Consider the following 19,630-nt stretch of genomic DNA (forward strand, 5'->3'; position numbering starts at 1 on the left):
AAAAAAAAACTATTTATCAAAATAAGAGGGAATTTCGAATTAACAAGCAGACGAGTTAAAATATGCAGAAAACTTAAAATAAATAAAATAATGAATTACAATACTAATACAGCCAAACAAACTAAAAAATAAACATAATAGTTGTCATTTATTCAAAACCATTGAATAATATTTATTTATTGAAATATTCATAGACCTAATGAAAAAATCTTATTCGTTGTTTTTACATACTATAAAAGCATTAATTTTGTTTGTTTCTGCCACTTTGTTTGTTCCTCTCACTTTGTTTGTTTCTGCCACTTTGTTTGCATAAAGTTTATGCAAAAAAGCTTAAATACACTTAAATTTTTCATTTTTTATGCCCCTATTATGCTGAAGGAGGAAAGACAATCAAATATCAGAAATTCGATATTTGAATCAGCCCACGCTTTACTAAACATATTATCATCATCAGTAGGCCCTAAAGGCCTAGACAAGATGTTAATAAAACAAAACAAGACTACTGTTACTAATGATGGTGCTACTATCCTGAAATTCTTTACTGACAATCCAATTCACTTGTTCTTATCAAATGTGTCAAATGCTCAAGTTGAAAAATGTGGAGATGGTACGACAAGTGTAATAATTTTGACTTGTAGTTTACTTAACTCATTGAAGAAATTAATAGACATGAATATTCATCCTTCAATAATATGTGATCATTTAGAGAAAGCCAGGAATATTGCTATAGATTATATTGAATGGGTAAAAATACCAAATAATAATTTGAATATTTTTAATACTGTCATTACTACACTAAATTCTAAAGTAGTGGGAAATGCAGTAGAAATGGCCAATGCGAGCATAAAAGCCATGGAGGCTGTAAATTATGAGAAGAATAAAATCAGAATCTTGAAGAAATTGGGCGGGTCTATTGACGATGTACAATTTTACAATGGAATGCTTTTTGATTCAAATTTTAAGACAGAAAAGCGTACAGTGAAATGTGCACTGATACAATTTTGTATCAGTGCGCCCAAGACTAACATGGATAGTAAAATATTAGTAGATAATCCTTTATTAATGGAGCACATAATATCAGACGAGAGAAAATATATTCTAGAAATTTGTAAGAAAATAAAAATGACAGGATGTCAATTATTGATAATCCAGAAAAGCATCCTAAGGGACAGTCTGTCAGAACTGGGCAGGCATTTCCTTAAGAAGCTTAACATTCTAGTTTTAGAAAGTGTCGACAGGAAAGAAATCGAGAATATTAGTGCGGCTTTGAATATTGAGCCAGTTTCTGATATAAATTTATTCTCAACAGAGAATCTTAAAGAAGTCGAAATTCAGAATACTCGCGACTTTTTAGAAATCAAAGGATTCGGCAGTAGTATCGTCCTCAATGGGTGTGATGACTTGATCCTGGACGAAGTAGAGCGAAGTTTAAATGACGCACTCTGTGTGGTAAATTGCATGCACGAAGAGAATTTTATAGTCCCAGGAGGCGGGGCGATTGAAATCGCGATCTCAAAGAAGATTTTAGAGTCAGACGAAGGAAATATATTTATAAATAGGGAAATAAGTAAGGGATTTGAGTCTATTCCCTATTTTCTGGCCAGGAATGCAGGGCATAATCCTGTGGAAGCTGTGTCTGAATTACGGAATATTATTAAGGACGAGCCTACGTATGGGGTGAGTGTACGGGGACACAATATTAATGACATGTTGGAAGATGACAATGTTGTACAACCAGTGTCTATCACTAAATCAGTGGTGAATTTGGCTATTGAGACTGTCAGTTATATGTTGAAGATTGATGATATTTTACCATCAAGAACATAATAAATTATTAAGATTTGATAATATTATATTTTTTAATTAATGTATTATAGGCAAAAAGCCTATTTTACGAGTAAATTTTAATATTAAAAATATAAAATATTTAGATACATTTAAATTGGTATGTATATTTTAAACATTATAACTCTATGGCAATCTTCTAAAGATACATGTATAAAATAACAAACAGAAACATACATTTACTTGTGTTATAGTGCGGAGCGACTTGTAATAAATTAGGCCACTGACGAGCTTATGCACATATTGTCGTCTGTCCATGGAAGCCTTCTTGTAGTAAATATTTTATAGTAAAAACATCTAAAAATGAGTACTAAAAACATTTAAAAACAATACACTTTACGAATAAAAAATTATATTTTGGATTAAAATTTAAAAATATTATACATCTTGTTTTAAAATTGTAAGATTGATATATTAAGAAATTATGAACTACACCAAAATTGAGGCCAATTTACAGTCCATAACTATATTAAGCCTAAAATAATGTATTCTTTAGATTATAAAAGATAATGCACATCTACAGAGAAAGACAGGGGCAAAACAAAGAATTAGCAGCACTTGGTAGCAAATGGTCGGGAAATACGCCAAATATGAAATAACCAAATTAAACAACACATTTCTATGATTATCTAAATTCAAGCATGAAGATATTGTAATACTAAAAACTAAAAAAAGTAGAAGTAGAGATACTTTATTAAAATAACTTATAAACTTTGCATGCAGTTTATATTTGAGCTTTTATAGTACTTACTTCGAAAATTAATAATTACAATAACAAGCATTTCCGTAATTTAAATTACATATCAATTAGGGATAACTCTGGTGAACAAGCGAAATAATAAAAAAATTTAAAATTTTACAAAAAATCCCGAGCTTCTAAAAACATTGTATATCGAAATCTATAAATAATGGATTTTAATTTATCATATCAAAATGTTTTTATGGAAAAACAATAAGCCTATAACATTTATTAATATCTTTATATTTTTCGAATTTATAGCACATGTATGCATCAAATCATAAATTTACTTATTGTTGATCGCATTATCATCTTAGTAATTCATATATTTCGGCAAAAATAATTTTATTGGAGCATAGTTTGATAATTTTTAAAAATTCTCATATAAATTAAGTCGCGTAGAATTACAAATGTTTTATAGGGAGCTTACTTTATATAGACAGCATCGTAAATCAACAAAAAAAATTATTTAAAATTTGAAGAGGGGTAAACATCTAATTCTAAATTTTTTTTAAAATTTTATTTTACATATAAAAACAGATACTGGCCATAAAAAAATTGTATATAGTTAAACACTGATACGATATTGCAAAATATATACTTATGTAATGTCTTCTTGGGGTTAAATGAAGTAAAGGCAACAAATCATATCAATTATTTTTTTATTAATAAGTCAATAAATAATCTTGTATGCTGTTAAATGTGCGACTAGAACGGAGTTATATGTTTATCAGTAATTGATGTACAAACGGACAATTACATAGTCAGAGTATCATACTTTTAATATTGAAAATATTTTGCTGCTATTCTTTTCTTATCTGTTTTATGATCAAATTAGGAAACTTTCTTTTATAGATATTTTTTTCTTAACATCTAAGCACGTGTATAAATTATTATATCATGATTCTTGTCTATTTTATTTTATAGAAGTTCAGATTTACAATAAAAATTATATCTTCTTTATAAATTTCTAGGAACGTGTCCTCAAATTAATATTATTCACATTTTAGAAAACCATAAACCAACACCGTTTATGTTTGTTTTTACCTTTACTTCATTTTAAACTGTCGTTACCTTATCAATGACGCAATTTTATTCACAATATAGCAAATAGAATGTTTGAAGCGAAAAAATTTTCAAAAATATAAAAAAATTATTTTTCAAACTTTTACATGAGACAAAATTTAAAGGTTCTTATTAAAATGATGAAAACTCAAATAAAGAATATAAATGTTCTTAAATGTCTATTAACAATTATTGCAATTGTGTTAATTGTCTATATAAATCCAGAACAATATAGTGATAATAATGTTTTATACAGTAGTAATAGTAAACACAATGATAAGAAATGTATATCTCATGGTAAAAAATATGAATATAATAATAACAAAAACAAAATGATGAAAAAAAAACTGAGATTTAAGAATTGACATATATGTTCGGAAAAAAATTAATAAAATATAATTATTTGAGAAAGATATTTATTGAATATAAAATTGGACATGAAATTATATTGCGCATAAATATAACCAACAGGTTCTTTTATCTATATATTACCCAGAAAACTCTAAAACCCCTAGAACTACAACATATAATTCTAGCCCAAATGGGATAAAAAATTATAGAAGCACAAAATTATTTAATTTACATCGGAAAGTTTTGGTTAATTAACATATACCTATCAAATGTATTCATAAAATAAGAGTCTAGAAATTATTTCGTGTGCAATTTATAATTTCCCCACTATTTTCTTTTTAATAACAGACTGATAAACGTAAAAGGTACATTATTTCACATCTAAAATATGTAGTCTATGTTTGAAACTTTTATCACAAAGACATATAGATTTTTCGCTATTATTAGTGGGAGCCTTTTTTCGATGATTTATAAGAACAATAGGAAAAAATAAAATAATTATAAAATATCTTGAACATTTTTAAAGTAAACGCATGATAGAAAACATCAAAGAGGATGAAGTTGCTCTAGTATTATCTATAATTTAAAATTCTTATCTTATAAACATAAAATAGAGCAACAGTAAAAAAATAAGAAATGCTTGATTTTATATAATAGATATTTTATTCAAAAAAATTATGGGCCAGGCAATGCTCGATTTTCTTTTTAATGTTTGTCTTAACGTACATTCAGACGTCTTATTCGAAAAGAATTTATTTGCATTTTAAAATATGTTACTGAATATTATTAAACTACGAATAAATAAAGGTAAAAAAAGGTAGTATAAAAGATACTTGAATAAGACACGCAAAGAACATTCTACCGACAAATTAAATCATTTTAAGTAAAAATTTTTCAATTTTTTCTTAAATATCTCTTATTCATTTTTCTTTATAAAATTTCTACGATATTTATGAAGAGTCTCTGGCAAAAAGGTTATTTAGAATTACATACATTATTGACTAAACATTTTGTCGGTTGTAAATTTACAAATTTCGATTATTCTTAGTATATATTTAATTCATACTTTTACCTTCTATATTCTGATCTTCTTGTTTTACAATTAAATAAATGTTTCGTTAAAGTCCACTATATAATTATAGCTGTGTATGAAAAAGCATTCATTTACACGACCAAATATAAATTATGACAATTCTATCTTAGTAAACATTTTTGTGCTATATATAGATAATTGGCCTATTTTTACATAGCTGAGGGTGATTACTTACCACCTAATATCACGTTGACAACATGATAGTTTTAACTGATATTCTATAGGATAGATATGAAAAAGCAAGATATTAGTTTTGAGAATCTATGTAATTTTGCAAATTCATTTTTTAACCCGTATTAAATCATAGAATATTTACTATATATTGGTATATGAAATAGTCACAAAAAACACATAACGAACGCTGTTATAATATCAAATGCAAATAAAATCAACTAAGTCCACAAATAATTGCAAAAACTTTTCAATTTGGTTAGAAACAAGAGCCGATTTGACTACTGTCAATGCTAATGTCAAAATATATCAATAAACCGGCACTTTTCACGAATTATAATTTCCCTTAATCTAAAAACTACTCAACTTATTATAAAAATTTTTTACGCTCTATTTTATCTGTTTAAACTTTAAAATATTTAAAAAATAGAAAATTATAATAATAATAACATTAAAAGATCTTATAATGAAAAATATAAATTGTAATTTATAGTTGAAATAAGACAAAAATTTTTTGCATGCATAATTTTTACAATTAGCCGATTACAATACTTTATAAACTCCTATATTTTCTTTATTGTACTAAAAATCTATAATTTTATAGTTTAATATTCTACTTCAAAAAAATTAAAGATATTTAGTATGATGTTTTTATATAGTTTTTTTTATCAAATACAAAATGAGTGATAGAATACATAATAAAATATTTTCGCAGTAAAAAACGTGTAATTGTAAGTGATGATATTAACATTTTGGTATAGATATAAATTATATTTGTAATTAAGTAACATATGTTGGAATAAAGGTTATGTTTTGATGTATAAAAAAAGTATGTTAAAGAAACTTATTTAAGCAGAACAATTTGATTCTTTGTCGGAATGTTCTATTCGTAAAGTCAATATAAAAGCTCCGCTTTAAGTTCATAAATAAAATTTATTAACTATCTAATGGGCGAAAAAATAGTATTAAATTAAATTGCTTCACTAAGATCAAAATAACACTGACAAATAAAAAATGTATTAATTGTCAATGAATCTGCATAACGACGTATACGACATATATGTAATTTTTTTTTATTTTATTCATCATATTCTTATAAATAGTTGCTTAAAGACTGTGGTATTATCCACATGTCAAGAAAATCATTTTTACTTATAAAAACTTTTTCTAGAAAAATGAATTTTCTAGAATTTTATTTTTTATAAATATTTTTTTTTGATAAGAAGGGCGTGAGCTACGAGAAGAGGAGTCATAAGCAAAGCTATGACAGTTCGAAACTAAACAAAGACCAATACAGGCCAGAAGAGCCTCAAATAAAAAATTATTTAGAAATGTACTTTAAACTGGGCAAAGTAACCAGTGATACGTCAAAGACCAAAACATAATTATATTTGTTATATTTTGTCTTTATTTATCATAATGGGGGATAGAAATTATACAAATATATCACATCCCCCTCAAGACGGGTAGTCTCATCCAATTTTCACATCTACCCCAAGCATACTCATCAGGTCATAATGTCTCTTCTTCACAAGCCTACCATTACTAAGTTTTACAATATAAGAATCTTTTCCACACTTTTCAACAATTCCCCCTGTATCCACAAATCTTCCTTTTTCATACTTATTACCACCTGCCAAATTTTCTCGTTTAGCTATTCTTACCATTTGACTTTTACTAAATTTTTCAATCTTTCCTTTTCCAAACCTATTACAATATTTCCCTATAGGCTATTTTCAAGCATTGCATCTCCAGTTTTATCTTCAGTCGCTTCTATTGGTGTACATTTTATTCCTGTATGATAGCTCTGATTAATATCGATACTTATATAAACTTTACCTTCAAAAGTTTGCGCTTCCGACTTAAAATATTTTCTCTCAGTTTCTATAACACGCTCTACTCTACCGTTACTTCTATGCGCTTCTATGATTATTGTTGAAGTATTATATCCAGATCTCTACAAATTTTTATAAATTCCCGCCAATAAACTCTTTCTCGTTATCTGTAATATTTCTTTCGGTTTCTTCCCTTGCTCACATAATCTTTTCAAAAATCCAATAACATTATTACTTGACTTGTTATTTATAACTACTCCTCATACTCTTCGTGTAAAATAATCGATAGCAACTAAAACATATTTCTTCTCATTTCTAAAGTCTATCAAATCTAATGCAACCTTCTCTAGGTATCTCGACGTATTACAAATTCACAACCACCCATATTTTTTCAGTTATATATCTGGCATTTCTGACACTGTTTTATAACCTCGTTTATTTCTTTCTTTACTCCTGGCCAATAGTATTCTTCTCTCATTGCATAATAAACACTTGTCATGCATCTGTGGCCTATTTTTTCATGATATTCTTGGATTAATCGTCTCCTTATATTCTCTGGTGAATCTTCAACTTTACGTCCTGAGTCAAATTGCCAATATTGCTTTCCATTCTCGGAAGAAACATGTGCTTTCCATTTACCTTCTGTTTGCTTAAGTGTTCGCTCTTTATTTTTCATTTCTTTAATATCCTCTTCCATATTTATTCGACTCAACGCATCTGCTACCACCATCTCATCAGGTTTTTTATATTCCACGATAAAATCATATTCCTGTATCTTCTCGATTAAGCGATTTATTTTGTTATTATTAAAAAACGGTTTATTTCTTATCTCCACCAGTGCTTTGTGGTCCGTTTTTATCTTGAATTTTCTACCTCTTAACTCGTATTTAAATTTATCAATGCCCCAATATATCGCAAGCATTTCCTTTTCTGATATACCATATCTTACTTCTGTCGGTGTTAGCTTTTTAGATGCCCATTGTATAGCAACTTATTCTCCATTCTCATTCTTCTGAAGTAACACCGCACCCAATCTCAAATTGCTAGCGTCTGTTCTTAGTATGAACTCCTTATTATAGTCCGGTAATCTTAGTCTTCCCACATTTCTTAACACATTTTTGTATTTCAGTAAATTCCTTTTCCATCTCTTTCGTAAATTTCCACGAATTGCTATTTTTCTTCAAACTATCTGTCATTTTCAACGTCAACCCGGCATAATCATTTATAAATGGTCTGAACCATCAAGTCAATCCTAGAAATCTCCTCAATTCCGTCAAAGTTTTTATATCTGGATACTCCAAGGCTTCATTTTTCTTTATTTCGTCGGCCATCATGTCTATTCCATTCAGCGTCACACCTAATAATTTTACTTCCGCTTGTCTAAACTGTATTTTCCCAATATTTAATTTCATTTTATTTCTCTTAATTCTTTCTATAACCTCTATTACTAATTCATCGTGTTTATGTTTATTGTTGGCATGTATTACTATATCGTCCATGTATACCTCAACACCATTTCCTCGCAAATCTTCAAAAATCGTATTCATCGTTCTCTGTAGTATCTGTGGGGAATTTTTGTATCCCATCACCATACATTTCCATTCGTAAACTTTTTTATTAAATTCAAACGCCGTCTTATGTTTATCTTTTTCTTCGATTTCAAAATGGTAAAATGCTTCTTTGCAATCACAACAGTAAATATTATCGACCCTTGCGTAGCTCTTATTATTTCTCACATATTAGTTAGCTCATACGGGTCTTTCTCGGCCAAATCATTCAACCCTATAAAATTACTAACTACTCTTACTTCACCACTTGGTTTAAGTATCGCTCTTATTGGGTTTCGCCATTCCGATGACGATCTTCTAATAAACTTTCTATTTTCTAAATCATTAATATATTCCTCTGTCTGTTTGATTAAAGCCTGTGGAATCGTCTGTCCCTTTCTGACTATCTTCTTACCCTCAGGAGTATCTATCTTACACTTCTCTAATGTACAATAACTTATAACCTCATCTCCTTGTTTAAAAACTTCTTCATATTTCGCTTTAAGATCTTCCAACGTAAATGCCCTCTTCAGTAATCTTCTTTTCGTCTCTTTATTGCTCGCATATATTCTTTCTTTATGTCTTCTATCACTATTATTACATTCTTTTAAATAACTCGTTTTGTCTTTCCACTTGGTTTATATTCTTTATTATCATTACTGCTACTACAAATTTGGTTTTCGTCTAAATTTAAGTACTTATTAAAATTTTTGTAATTTTTCTGACTATTGTTCCTTCCTACATAACAGTTCCTAGCCATATGGCCGAATTTCCCACAATTAAAACAATTCCTATTTCTTCTTATTTCTTGTACTGTATTCCTCAAAACTAAATCTTTCTCTTGCATTTCTTTTCTCACAATTTCTCTGACATTCTCGGCTATAGCCTCCATAAGTTCTCTCCTATTTTCTTCTTCTTTTTTAGTTTTTTCTTCTCTACACATTCCCTCCTCTAATTTCTAAATTATTATATAATATTCGTCCTCTTTACTAATTCTTTCTACCATGAAATTTTTTATTTCTTCACTTCCTTCCATAAATATTCTCTGTTTCCACAAACTGGATTCTACTTCCTCCATCTCTAACCTATACATGATTCTTCTAACTTCCTTTAATAGCTTTTTGGCCTCTAGACCACAGTCCACACTTGTAAACTGACGATTCGGTATAGCCCCATGTCTTTATTTATCATAATAAGGGATAGAAATTATACAAATATATCACATTTTATATAAATTCACACCGTTAAAAATTACACATAAATAATTGCAAAAATACACAAACATAAAATAAGTGAAAGTATATGGTTCTATATATAATATATTGATATAATCAACACATGCGATCACAATAATTAGTAAAAAAATCATTTTATATGCCCCTTAAGAATTCATATTATACTAAAATTTAAACAAAAAATGCGATATATGAAACATAGACTCTAGTTAGGGTCTTCGAAATTATATTAATTTTTTTGTAAAGCATTTTTTTTATATAATTAATTATAGAAAATCACATTGTAATAATTTTTTTAAATTATTAGGACATTTCGAACCTTATGACATATAAATGTATTTTAAACAAACAAAATGCAATAATACATAGTTATTTTGATTATTTGACCATACTTTCGACTCTTCCTTTTCTTTGAATGGATTTTATGGAAAAGAATACATTTATAAAATATGATATGTATTTAATTATCATAATTGGGGATCAAAAATATAAGAATATATAACATCCCCCCTCCAAGACGGTTAGTCTCCTACATCACCATTAACCCCAAGCAGATTTTTCAAGTCATAATGTCTCTTTTTAACATATCGCCCATTAGATAGCTTCACAACATACGAGTCCCCAGGGCATATCACCATTATAATACCTTCGTCTAAAAACCTTCCCTTTTCATATTTATTACATCCTTTGATGTTTTCTTTCTTAGCTATCCTTATTCGTTGTCCTTCAATAAACCGCTCTCTATATCTTCTAACAAATCTTTTACTGTAGTCTCCTTCTGGTCCATTTAATATCATCACTTTTCCCGTATTGTCTTTTACCGCTTCATTGGGAGTACTTCTTATACCTTCATGGTAACTATTATTATAAATTTTAAAGCTTTCCATCACTATGTCTTCAAAACTCGCCGTCTCTTTACTCATTTTCAATATTAGCTCTCTAAGCGTTCCTATAACTCTTTCAACTCTACCATTGCTTCTATGAGACTCGACACTCACCTTATTATGGGTAATATCCAATTTTCAACACAAATCCTTAAAGTCAACATTATCAAATTCCTTTCCATTATCCGTTATTATTTCCTTCGGCCTCCTGCCATTTCTACATAAGTTCTCAATAAACTGGGCCACAGAGGATCTCTTCTTATCGTATAATACACATCCCCACGCTATCCTCGTATGGTAATCTATCGCAACTAATACATATTTGCCCTTATCTCTAAAATCATTTAAATCTAACGCTACTTTTTCTAAATACCTGCTTGTAGCAACAAAATCACATCCTCCAGACTTTTTTCTATTGTAAATTTGACACTCCTCGCATCTTTTTATCATTTTCACTATATCTTCTTTTATTCCTGGCCAATAATAATCAAACTTCATGGCATAATACATGCTTCCTAGTCCTCTGTGTCCATGCTCTTCATGATAACGTCTCATAAGCTCATCTCTTTCTTTTATTTTAGGAATCAATGCTTTCCTCCCCGAATCAAAATTCCAGTATTCTTTACCGTCTATTGTCTAGACGTGCTTCAACCATTTACCTTCAATTTGACGCTCACTTCTTTTTTTTATCATTTCTTTTCTTGGATCAACCTCCTCGTGTATCCCACTCAAAGCATCCGCCACGACCATATGTTCTGGTTTCCTGTAATCTATTTGAAAGTCAAATTCTTGGATCTTCTCAATCCATCGATTAATTCTATTATTATTAAAACACGGCTTTCTTCTTATTTCAGCCAATGCTTTGTGATCCGTTTCTACTTTAAATTTTCGTCCTCTTAACTCATACTCAAATTTTTTTATTCCCCAATATATGGCATACATTTCCTTTTAACTTATACCATATCTAGTTTCCGTCGGGGTGAATTTCTTCGATGCCCATTGTACTGGCACCCACTCTTCTTTATCATTCTTCTGCATGAGTACTGCGCCCATTCCTATATTGCTCGCGTCAGTTCTTAATAAAAATTCTTTTCATAGTTTACAATTTTCAACTTACTCATACTTCTTAACGTTTCCTTCATATTTTCGAACTCTTTATTTAAGTCATCAGTCCAATTCAATACTTTACTTTTACCTTTCAAACTTTCAGTCATATATAATGTCTTCTCCGCATAATTCTTAATAAATCCTCGAAACCATCCACTCAATCCTAAAAATCTTACTATGTCAGACACATTCTGCGGCGTTGGAAACTCTAGTGCTTGGTTTTTCTTGATTTCAGACGGCATCATATCATCCCCGTTTAGTGTAACTCCCAATAACTTGACTTCCTTTTGGCAATACTGAATTTCCTTTGAATTTATCCGCATATTATTCCGTTCTAACAATTTCATCGCTTCTACAAATAATTTATCATGTTCTTTTCTAGTCTTCGCATGAATCACTATATCATCCATGTATACTTCTATTTTACCACCCAAATGTTTTTCAAAAATCTTATTCATAATTCTCTGCATGATCTGAGGCGAGTTTTTAAACCCCATGACCATACTATTCCATTCATATACTATCTTATCATACTCAAATGCAGTCTTATGCTTGTCTTGCTCTTCTATTTCGATTCCATAAAAAGCCTCCTTAAGGTCTATAACACTGAAAAACTTCGATCCTTGCGTGTTCCTTATGATATCCCTAATGTTCACTAATTCATAAAGTTCTTTCTCCACTAAATCATTTAATGCCATGAGATTGCTAACCAGTCTTATACTTCCATCTGGCTTAATTAAAGCTTTAATCAAATTTCTCCATTCCGACGTCGATCTTCTTATGACATTCCTTGTCTCTAACCTCTGAATATATTTTCTCAGCTCTTCTTTATGCGCTTGTGGCACCTGCTGACCTTTCCTTACAACTTTCTTACCTTCTTCAGTTCTGATTCTGCATTTTTCAATTTTACAATATCTTATTTTCTCTTCTTCGTTGTCTATAACGTTCCTAAACCTCTTTCTCATGTCTTCTAATGTTAGACCGTTCTTTTCTTCCTCATCATAACATCTTTTATTTCTTGTCTTCCATTCTTGTTTCTTTTGTCTTTTAGCATCCCATGTGTTCCTATAAGTCCATTCACCACAGCTACTGCTACCTTCTTCTTTAATACTCTCACATTCGTCTTTATTCTTAACATTTCTATATCTATAATAACACATCTGACTCTTATGTCCCATTCTTGAACAATTATAACATCTCATTGTTCTTCTCTTCTCAAATATTCTTTCCTCTCTACTAATATTTCTAATCTCCTCTGCCACCATCTTTGTGACCTCCTCAATCATCCGTAATCTCATATCCTTTTCCTCCTGTACTTTAACCAATTCCTCTAATTTGGTTTTCATAACTTTCCAATGATCTCCAATCTTAATATTCTTAACCATAAATTCTTTCAACTCATCAGTTCTAAGATCAAAAATCTCCTTCTTTACATTTTTCTCAAAATCATAATCAGACAATACTAATCCATAAACAATCCTCTTAAACTCTTCTAATAACCTTCTGGCCTCTTGACCACAGCCAACACTTGTTAACTCACGATTCGGTATCGCCCCCATGTATTTATTTATCATAATTGGGGATCAAAAATATAAGAATATATAACATGATATATACCTAACATCAGTCAAATTCAAGGGGTAAAGACTTATAAAAATATTATATTGATTAGATTTTTGCTAAAGGTTAATTTGAACGCAAAAAATAAACAATTACAAACATGATGTCGCTCAAAATTTTTAATATTGTTTTTTTTGGTTAAATTGCGATGTTACCCCCCCCCCACCCCTAAAAAAATAAAAAAAAGGGGAAAAAATAAAAAAAGGGGAAAAAATAAAAAAAAGGGAAAAAAAATTTATTCAATTAATTCAAAATCAAATTCGGGGGCTAAATCGTAATTTAAAAATGATATATTATCAATCTCAAAAAGCATAACATTCTTTCAAGTAGTGATTCTCTATAAATTAACTTAAAACGAGCTATATAAAGTTTTCGAATGAGATTCATCAAGAACCATGGCTTGTTCCTTCTTTGCGCAATTCCCTTTTAATTACAGACCACATTCCCTCAATTGTTTGGGTGTGGGCGCCTGTTGTTGGATTTACAAACTTTTGGCTATGATTTACAGTTAAATGTAAATAGTTATAACCCGGAATAGTTCCGAAAACCCTATATAACCTCGCCAACAATCAGTAATAATTGTAAAACCGGGGGCGATTTTTCGTTTTATTAAATCGACAAGAGTATTTCTTGGTCGATTTTCAACAATTTCGAAAAAAAAAGAATTGCTGTCTCCTAGTACAACCCCACCAACGGCCCAAACTTGGTATTGAAGGATTCTACCGTTATGGTTTTTACTTTTAACAAGCAATGTCTCGTCTATTTCAACTACGCAATTTAAACCTCCTATGGTTTTGTTTTGAAGGTAGTTGAAGTAGGATGAGAATACAGCGTTATTAAAACGTGTAAACCAGCGAGATACGGTACTACTATCTATATCCAATTCGATAGTAGCCGAAACATTGCTTACACCTTTAACCCATTCAAACAGCAAAATTAAAAGATCTTCGATATCTAATCTAGAACTTTTAAAAATGCTTTCTTTGTAAATGTTACCTTTGTTTGAGCATTTTCTCCCATTTCGTCGTAAGTAACAACGATATTTGTCCAAATTATTTCTAATTTTGGTCATGTGTGTCATGCACTTATTGCACATTGGTACAAAAATATATTTTTTTCAAGAAGAAATAAAAATAATTCCTCATTTTTATATATTAATTTTCTAAAATTTTTATGTTCATTTTAGGGGCATAATTTTTTCCCCTTTTTTTATTTTTTCCCCTTTTTTTTATTTTTTTAGGGGTGGGGGGTAACATCGCAATTTAACCGTTTTTTTTGACAAAAAAATTATTTATAGCCTATTAAAGATGAAGAATTTGTTATCAATAAAATTTATATTTAAAAAAACTATTTCAAGAATAAAATGTTTACTTAAACATTGTATTTTATCATCTCTTTTTCTTTCTGTTTCACTAATTTATAGTTTTTGTTAGAAAATTTCCTTACGACACAAGCCATACTCGCTGCCAAAACTATTATTAGTATAATCAATAATGATATAATCAATCCGCAATAAATATTGTAAGAAAGTTCTTTTGACATGGTATCAAGATGAAAAAACTGACTTATATTAAAAGGAACATCATCTAAAGTTGTGGTATTCATAATATCATGATTGATAGTAGTATAGGCATTAGTTGTATTATATGTATCAGTACTAGTGATAATTGGCTGCATTTCTTCTGAAAAATTACTAATAGATTTAAGATCAGAATTATCTGTGCTATATTCAGTAGCCATAGCAATAGGACTATTGGTAGTAGTTATCATAACTTCTGAAGGTTTATTAAAATTAATAGTATCAGAAACATTGGCATCCTTAGAAAAACTATCAGAATAATTATAGCCCGTATTATTTTTTAAATTATTAAAAGTATTTTCAGAAGTAGAGCTATTAGTCGGCATATTATTATTAATAAAGGTCATAATAGTAGGGCTATTGATGGTAGTAGTCATAATACTGATTCGATCAGTGATAGTATTAAAAGTAGAGCCAATAGTAGCAATATTACCACTAGTAGCATAAGAACTGTTTGTGGTTTGAGAAATAATATCAATATCATTAGTATCAAAATTGTTAGAGGGGGTATTTATATTAGTAGTACTATATTCATTAGTTGTTACGTGTTTATAACTATTAGGAGTGGATACAACTTCGGCCACATTAGATTTTGTAGCAGCATTATTGAATGTAAGAATTTTAGTAGTTGTTACAATTTCAGGACTTTTCGAAGAGGGTATAACTGCAGGACTATTAGCAATTGTATTTTCATTGTCAATACTAGAAATATTCATAGTTTCTACAACTTTGGAACCATTATAAATCGATATATCATCGGGTATTTCAGTAATTGCAGCGGTATTATTAATGCTAGGAATATAAGTAGTGGTAGTTAGGTAATTAGGACTATCAGAAGTGGAGATATCTTCAGGCACACTAGTAATTATATCGGCATTTTTGATGTTGGGAATATTAGTTATTGTTATAATTTCAGGACTATCAGAAGTGGAGATATCTTCAGGCACACTAGTAATTATATCGGCATTTTTGATGTTAGGAATATTAGTAGTAGTATTATAAATAGGACTCTTAAAAATTGCAGCGAAGCCTTCTAAATCTTTTGCAAGCTCAGTGGTGTTAAAAGTAGTGGTATTATTAGTCTTAGACATCATAATACCAGAACTATTTGTAGAACCTATCATTTCATATGTATCATTAGTTGTAGGCTTCATAACATCATATGCATTAATTTCGGAGCTACTGGTGGTATGAATCATAATATCCTGGTCTTTAGCACCAGAGATATTATCTAGGTCATTTGCCACAGTAGTTATCACTATATTTCTTTCCGTAGGTGTAGTCATATTACTGATCTTTTTAACAGTAAAAGGTGTTTTTATACTATTAGAAGAAACATCAGATTTTGAATCGTAAATTATGACAATAGAACTATTATTAGTTGTTACTCTCATTTTATCAGAATAAAAATTTATATCAATGCATTTATCAGATGATAAAAACTCTTTGTTCTCTTGTAAAGTTTTGTTAAAATTTTTAATGTTTTTTCTTTGACATTTTCGATAATGTTCTAAAAGCTTATCGCACTTCCTATAATAGACTGATGGTATTTTATCGCTATCATCATATTTTAAACATAAATTTTTGTTAATAATTTTTCGGATATCGTCTTTTTGAAATAACGATTTAGAAATAGATTTCTTATGGCATAAATTTAGCGACCTGAAATTCTCCAATGTCATATTAATCATCTGATCAATAAATGTACTTTCTGCTTTGCTTAATTTTGATGTTGTATTCGGTATATCATTTGTACTAAATTTTTTTTTAATTTTAATTAGATAAACTTTTTGTAAATGTTGTTTTCTTATATTAAAATTTTTTAATAAGTTATTATTTTTTAAGATTAAAATGAAAGACTTATTACTAATCAACGTCTGCCATACAAACCTTCCAAAAATTTCAACAGCTTCCATTGAAAGGTTGGTTTCTTTCACATTGTTATCTAATATGTTGCAATATTCATCTTTACTAATATTTTGGATATCATTTAACAAACTTGTCGTGTCGTGGCTTGTTGTTATTACAACAGTAATTAAATTTAACAACTTTGAATAAGAAAATAACGACCTCATTATATGGGGTTTTAAGAAAGTAAAAAATATTGGCTAAAGTAAGCATTAGCTACAAAAAATCGATATAGGGTTTTTTTGTTTTTTTTTGCCCCTTTTTTTTAAAAATGGAGGAAAGAAAATGATGAGGAAGGAACAAAAATAAAAACTAGAATAAATATTTTAATAAATCTTCAAACACTGGAGTTGTGGAGTTTCTTTGGATTTTATATCTAAATAAATAAAGTTTAGTGCTATTCGATGATCTGTTTCTATTTGGTATAGAATGGTTTTGAGATAACCAAATACTTTCTATGGTATTGGTATGTACTCCTGTAAGTGGGTCTCTAAAGTGTAGAGAATGATTTAACATTTGATGTTGGTTTAATATAAAGCCTAAATTACGGTAGGCTCTCCACATATCGCTATAAATTATACTATTTCTGTCTACATATTTTAACAAAAGATTAGTTAGCGTTATTTGGTCTTTTTTCTTAATATATATATAAATATAATTCGGCGGTGTATGGTACGTTCGACCATAACAAAACACCAGAAACCTTTCACAATTCTACCTCTATTATTCTTATTCTTGCCAATCTTCGTCTCGTCGATTTCCACTATAGTATCATCGCCCCCAAGAGTCCCTATACTAGATAAATACTTATCATAAAGACTCATTTCTTTTACTTTTTTAGCACGAAAGATATAGAAGGTTTAGTACAACCTAAAACATGAGAAATGGACTTACGCGAATAACCTAGAATCAATATATTTAGTATTTGTAATATTGTACTTTAATTTAGCCTAGGATCCTGAAAGAAAGTTTCATTCCAAATCGAAGTTGTGTGTTTACATGAGCTCCATGGACACCTTATGAACTTCTTTGCTCCACACCTTGCTTCGTTTTTCGGTTACAGACGCTACAAATTTTATTTTGTTTCTTAATTATTAGATCATTATATATGATCTCCAATTCTTCTCTTGTCCGAATTCTTTCCTCCATTTTTAAAAAAAAGGGGCAAAAAAACAAAAAACCCTATATCGATTTTTTGTAGCTAATGCTTACTTTAGCCAATATTTTTTCGAAAAAGACAAACAAAAATATTTTATTGATCAAAATTTTGAAATATCAAAACAAATTGTGAGAATATACGTCAAATTTGTGTTCTAATATGTAAATTGTTGCAATTTGTTTACGAATCTGGGTGTTCTAAGCTATATTTGTGCCGAGCGTTCTGCAACTAATTTTAATTTGAATGATATTATCTACAATATTTAGTCCATAGATAAAAACTTAGTTCTATTTGCTGTTTTGTGTATATGAAGCCCGTATTCGTTTGTTTTTGAGCTACTTTTTGTTTTAAAGTGAATTTATTCATGGTATCCGCCCATATTTACACAATTAAAATTCTTAAAGATTAAATGTATCGAACAAATCAATTTTAAATTAAACATTATTCTGTTTTTTCCGTTCCGTTGGTTATTGATTATTTTGTAACGCCGCTTATACATATTAAATTTACTTTTTTAATTGTTGAATGCATGCGTGTTCTGTTTGTTATATTTTAAAATTGCCAGGTTTGATCCTATACTACATGTTTATTTACAATTTTTCCTGATAAAAATGATATTTTATTAAAAATTGTTTGTAACATTAAAATCAACAAATGTAAAAACTTACATAAATTTAGCAAATAAAATCCATAGATTTTAGTTTGTAACAAGATTTATTCAATTTTGATTTACATTAGGTAAAAAAATTAATATTTTATGTACTTATCTTATAAATTTTTAAAATATTTCAAAATTTTATTTTTGGGACAGGATCAAAATACTTACCTAGATTCGAAATGGAAATGGGCCTCATAAGTATGTTCTGAATTAAATCATAAAACATTATATGTGTTTTTAATAGCATATAAGACGGTCAGCGACACTTAAAGTAAAAGTGAGGAGAAAATTTAACTCGCTTACAATCAACGAGTATCTAAGGATTAGGTATAGTTTTGTAGAAGAGATAACTCAACAGATGCTAAAGAATCGTAGAGAGAAGTGCTGTACAACAACATCGACAAATCAATAAACTAGTCAAGAATGTTTAAAGATAGTGGTAGTGTTTTAGTAAGCATTGGGAACCCTTCTACCTGTCTGGTCGAAGAAACAATCAAGCTAGCTTCGAAGTAATTCATTGTTTACTAAGATAGAAATATTTTCTAAGGAAAAGAAAGCCAATGTCCTCATTGTGGATCTCATAGGAAGATCGTGGATCGTATAGCTCTCAAGTGTTATCGAATGTTGGGGTTGATTATATGAAAAGACATAACGAGGTAGTTAGAAGCATTCATTTCTTAGTATGTATTATATATGGGTTTAAGAAGACAAAGAAAATACGTGGACACTCAGTACAAGAGATCATGGAAAATGATCGTGCAGAAATATGAGTAGATACAGAATATCCACCAATATAAAGTTGACATATAATAAGCCTGATATTCTTGTGTTTGA

The 19,630-nt window shown here is 29.2% G+C and overlaps 2 protein-coding genes across 2 annotated transcripts; one reads left to right on the forward strand and one right to left on the reverse strand.

Moving 5' to 3' along the window:
- Nucleotides 1-369: 369 nt before the first annotated feature.
- Nucleotides 370-1,827, forward strand: VNE69_06073 (T-complex protein 1 subunit delta (CCT4); the record flags this gene model as incomplete). Its single annotated transcript, XM_065473825.1, has 1 exon — nucleotides 370-1,827. The coding sequence occupies one exon, from the start codon at nucleotides 370-372 to the stop codon at nucleotides 1,825-1,827; it is 1,458 nt and encodes a 485-aa protein (XP_065329897.1).
- A 13,036-nt stretch (nucleotides 1,828-14,863) lies between these two features.
- On the reverse strand, nucleotides 14,864-17,146 carry VNE69_06074 (putative SP-containing membrane protein; the record flags this gene model as incomplete). Its single annotated transcript, XM_065473826.1, has 1 exon — nucleotides 14,864-17,146. One exon carries the CDS (start codon nucleotides 17,144-17,146, stop codon nucleotides 14,864-14,866), a length of 2,283 nt encoding a protein of 760 aa, XP_065329898.1.
- Between the last annotated feature and the right edge of the window lie 2,484 nt (nucleotides 17,147-19,630).

This window comes from Vairimorpha necatrix, chromosome 6, assembly GCF_036630325.1.
Source record: "Vairimorpha necatrix chromosome 6, complete sequence".
In the NCBI taxonomy this organism is placed as follows: domain Eukaryota; kingdom Fungi; phylum Microsporidia; family Nosematidae; genus Vairimorpha; species Vairimorpha necatrix.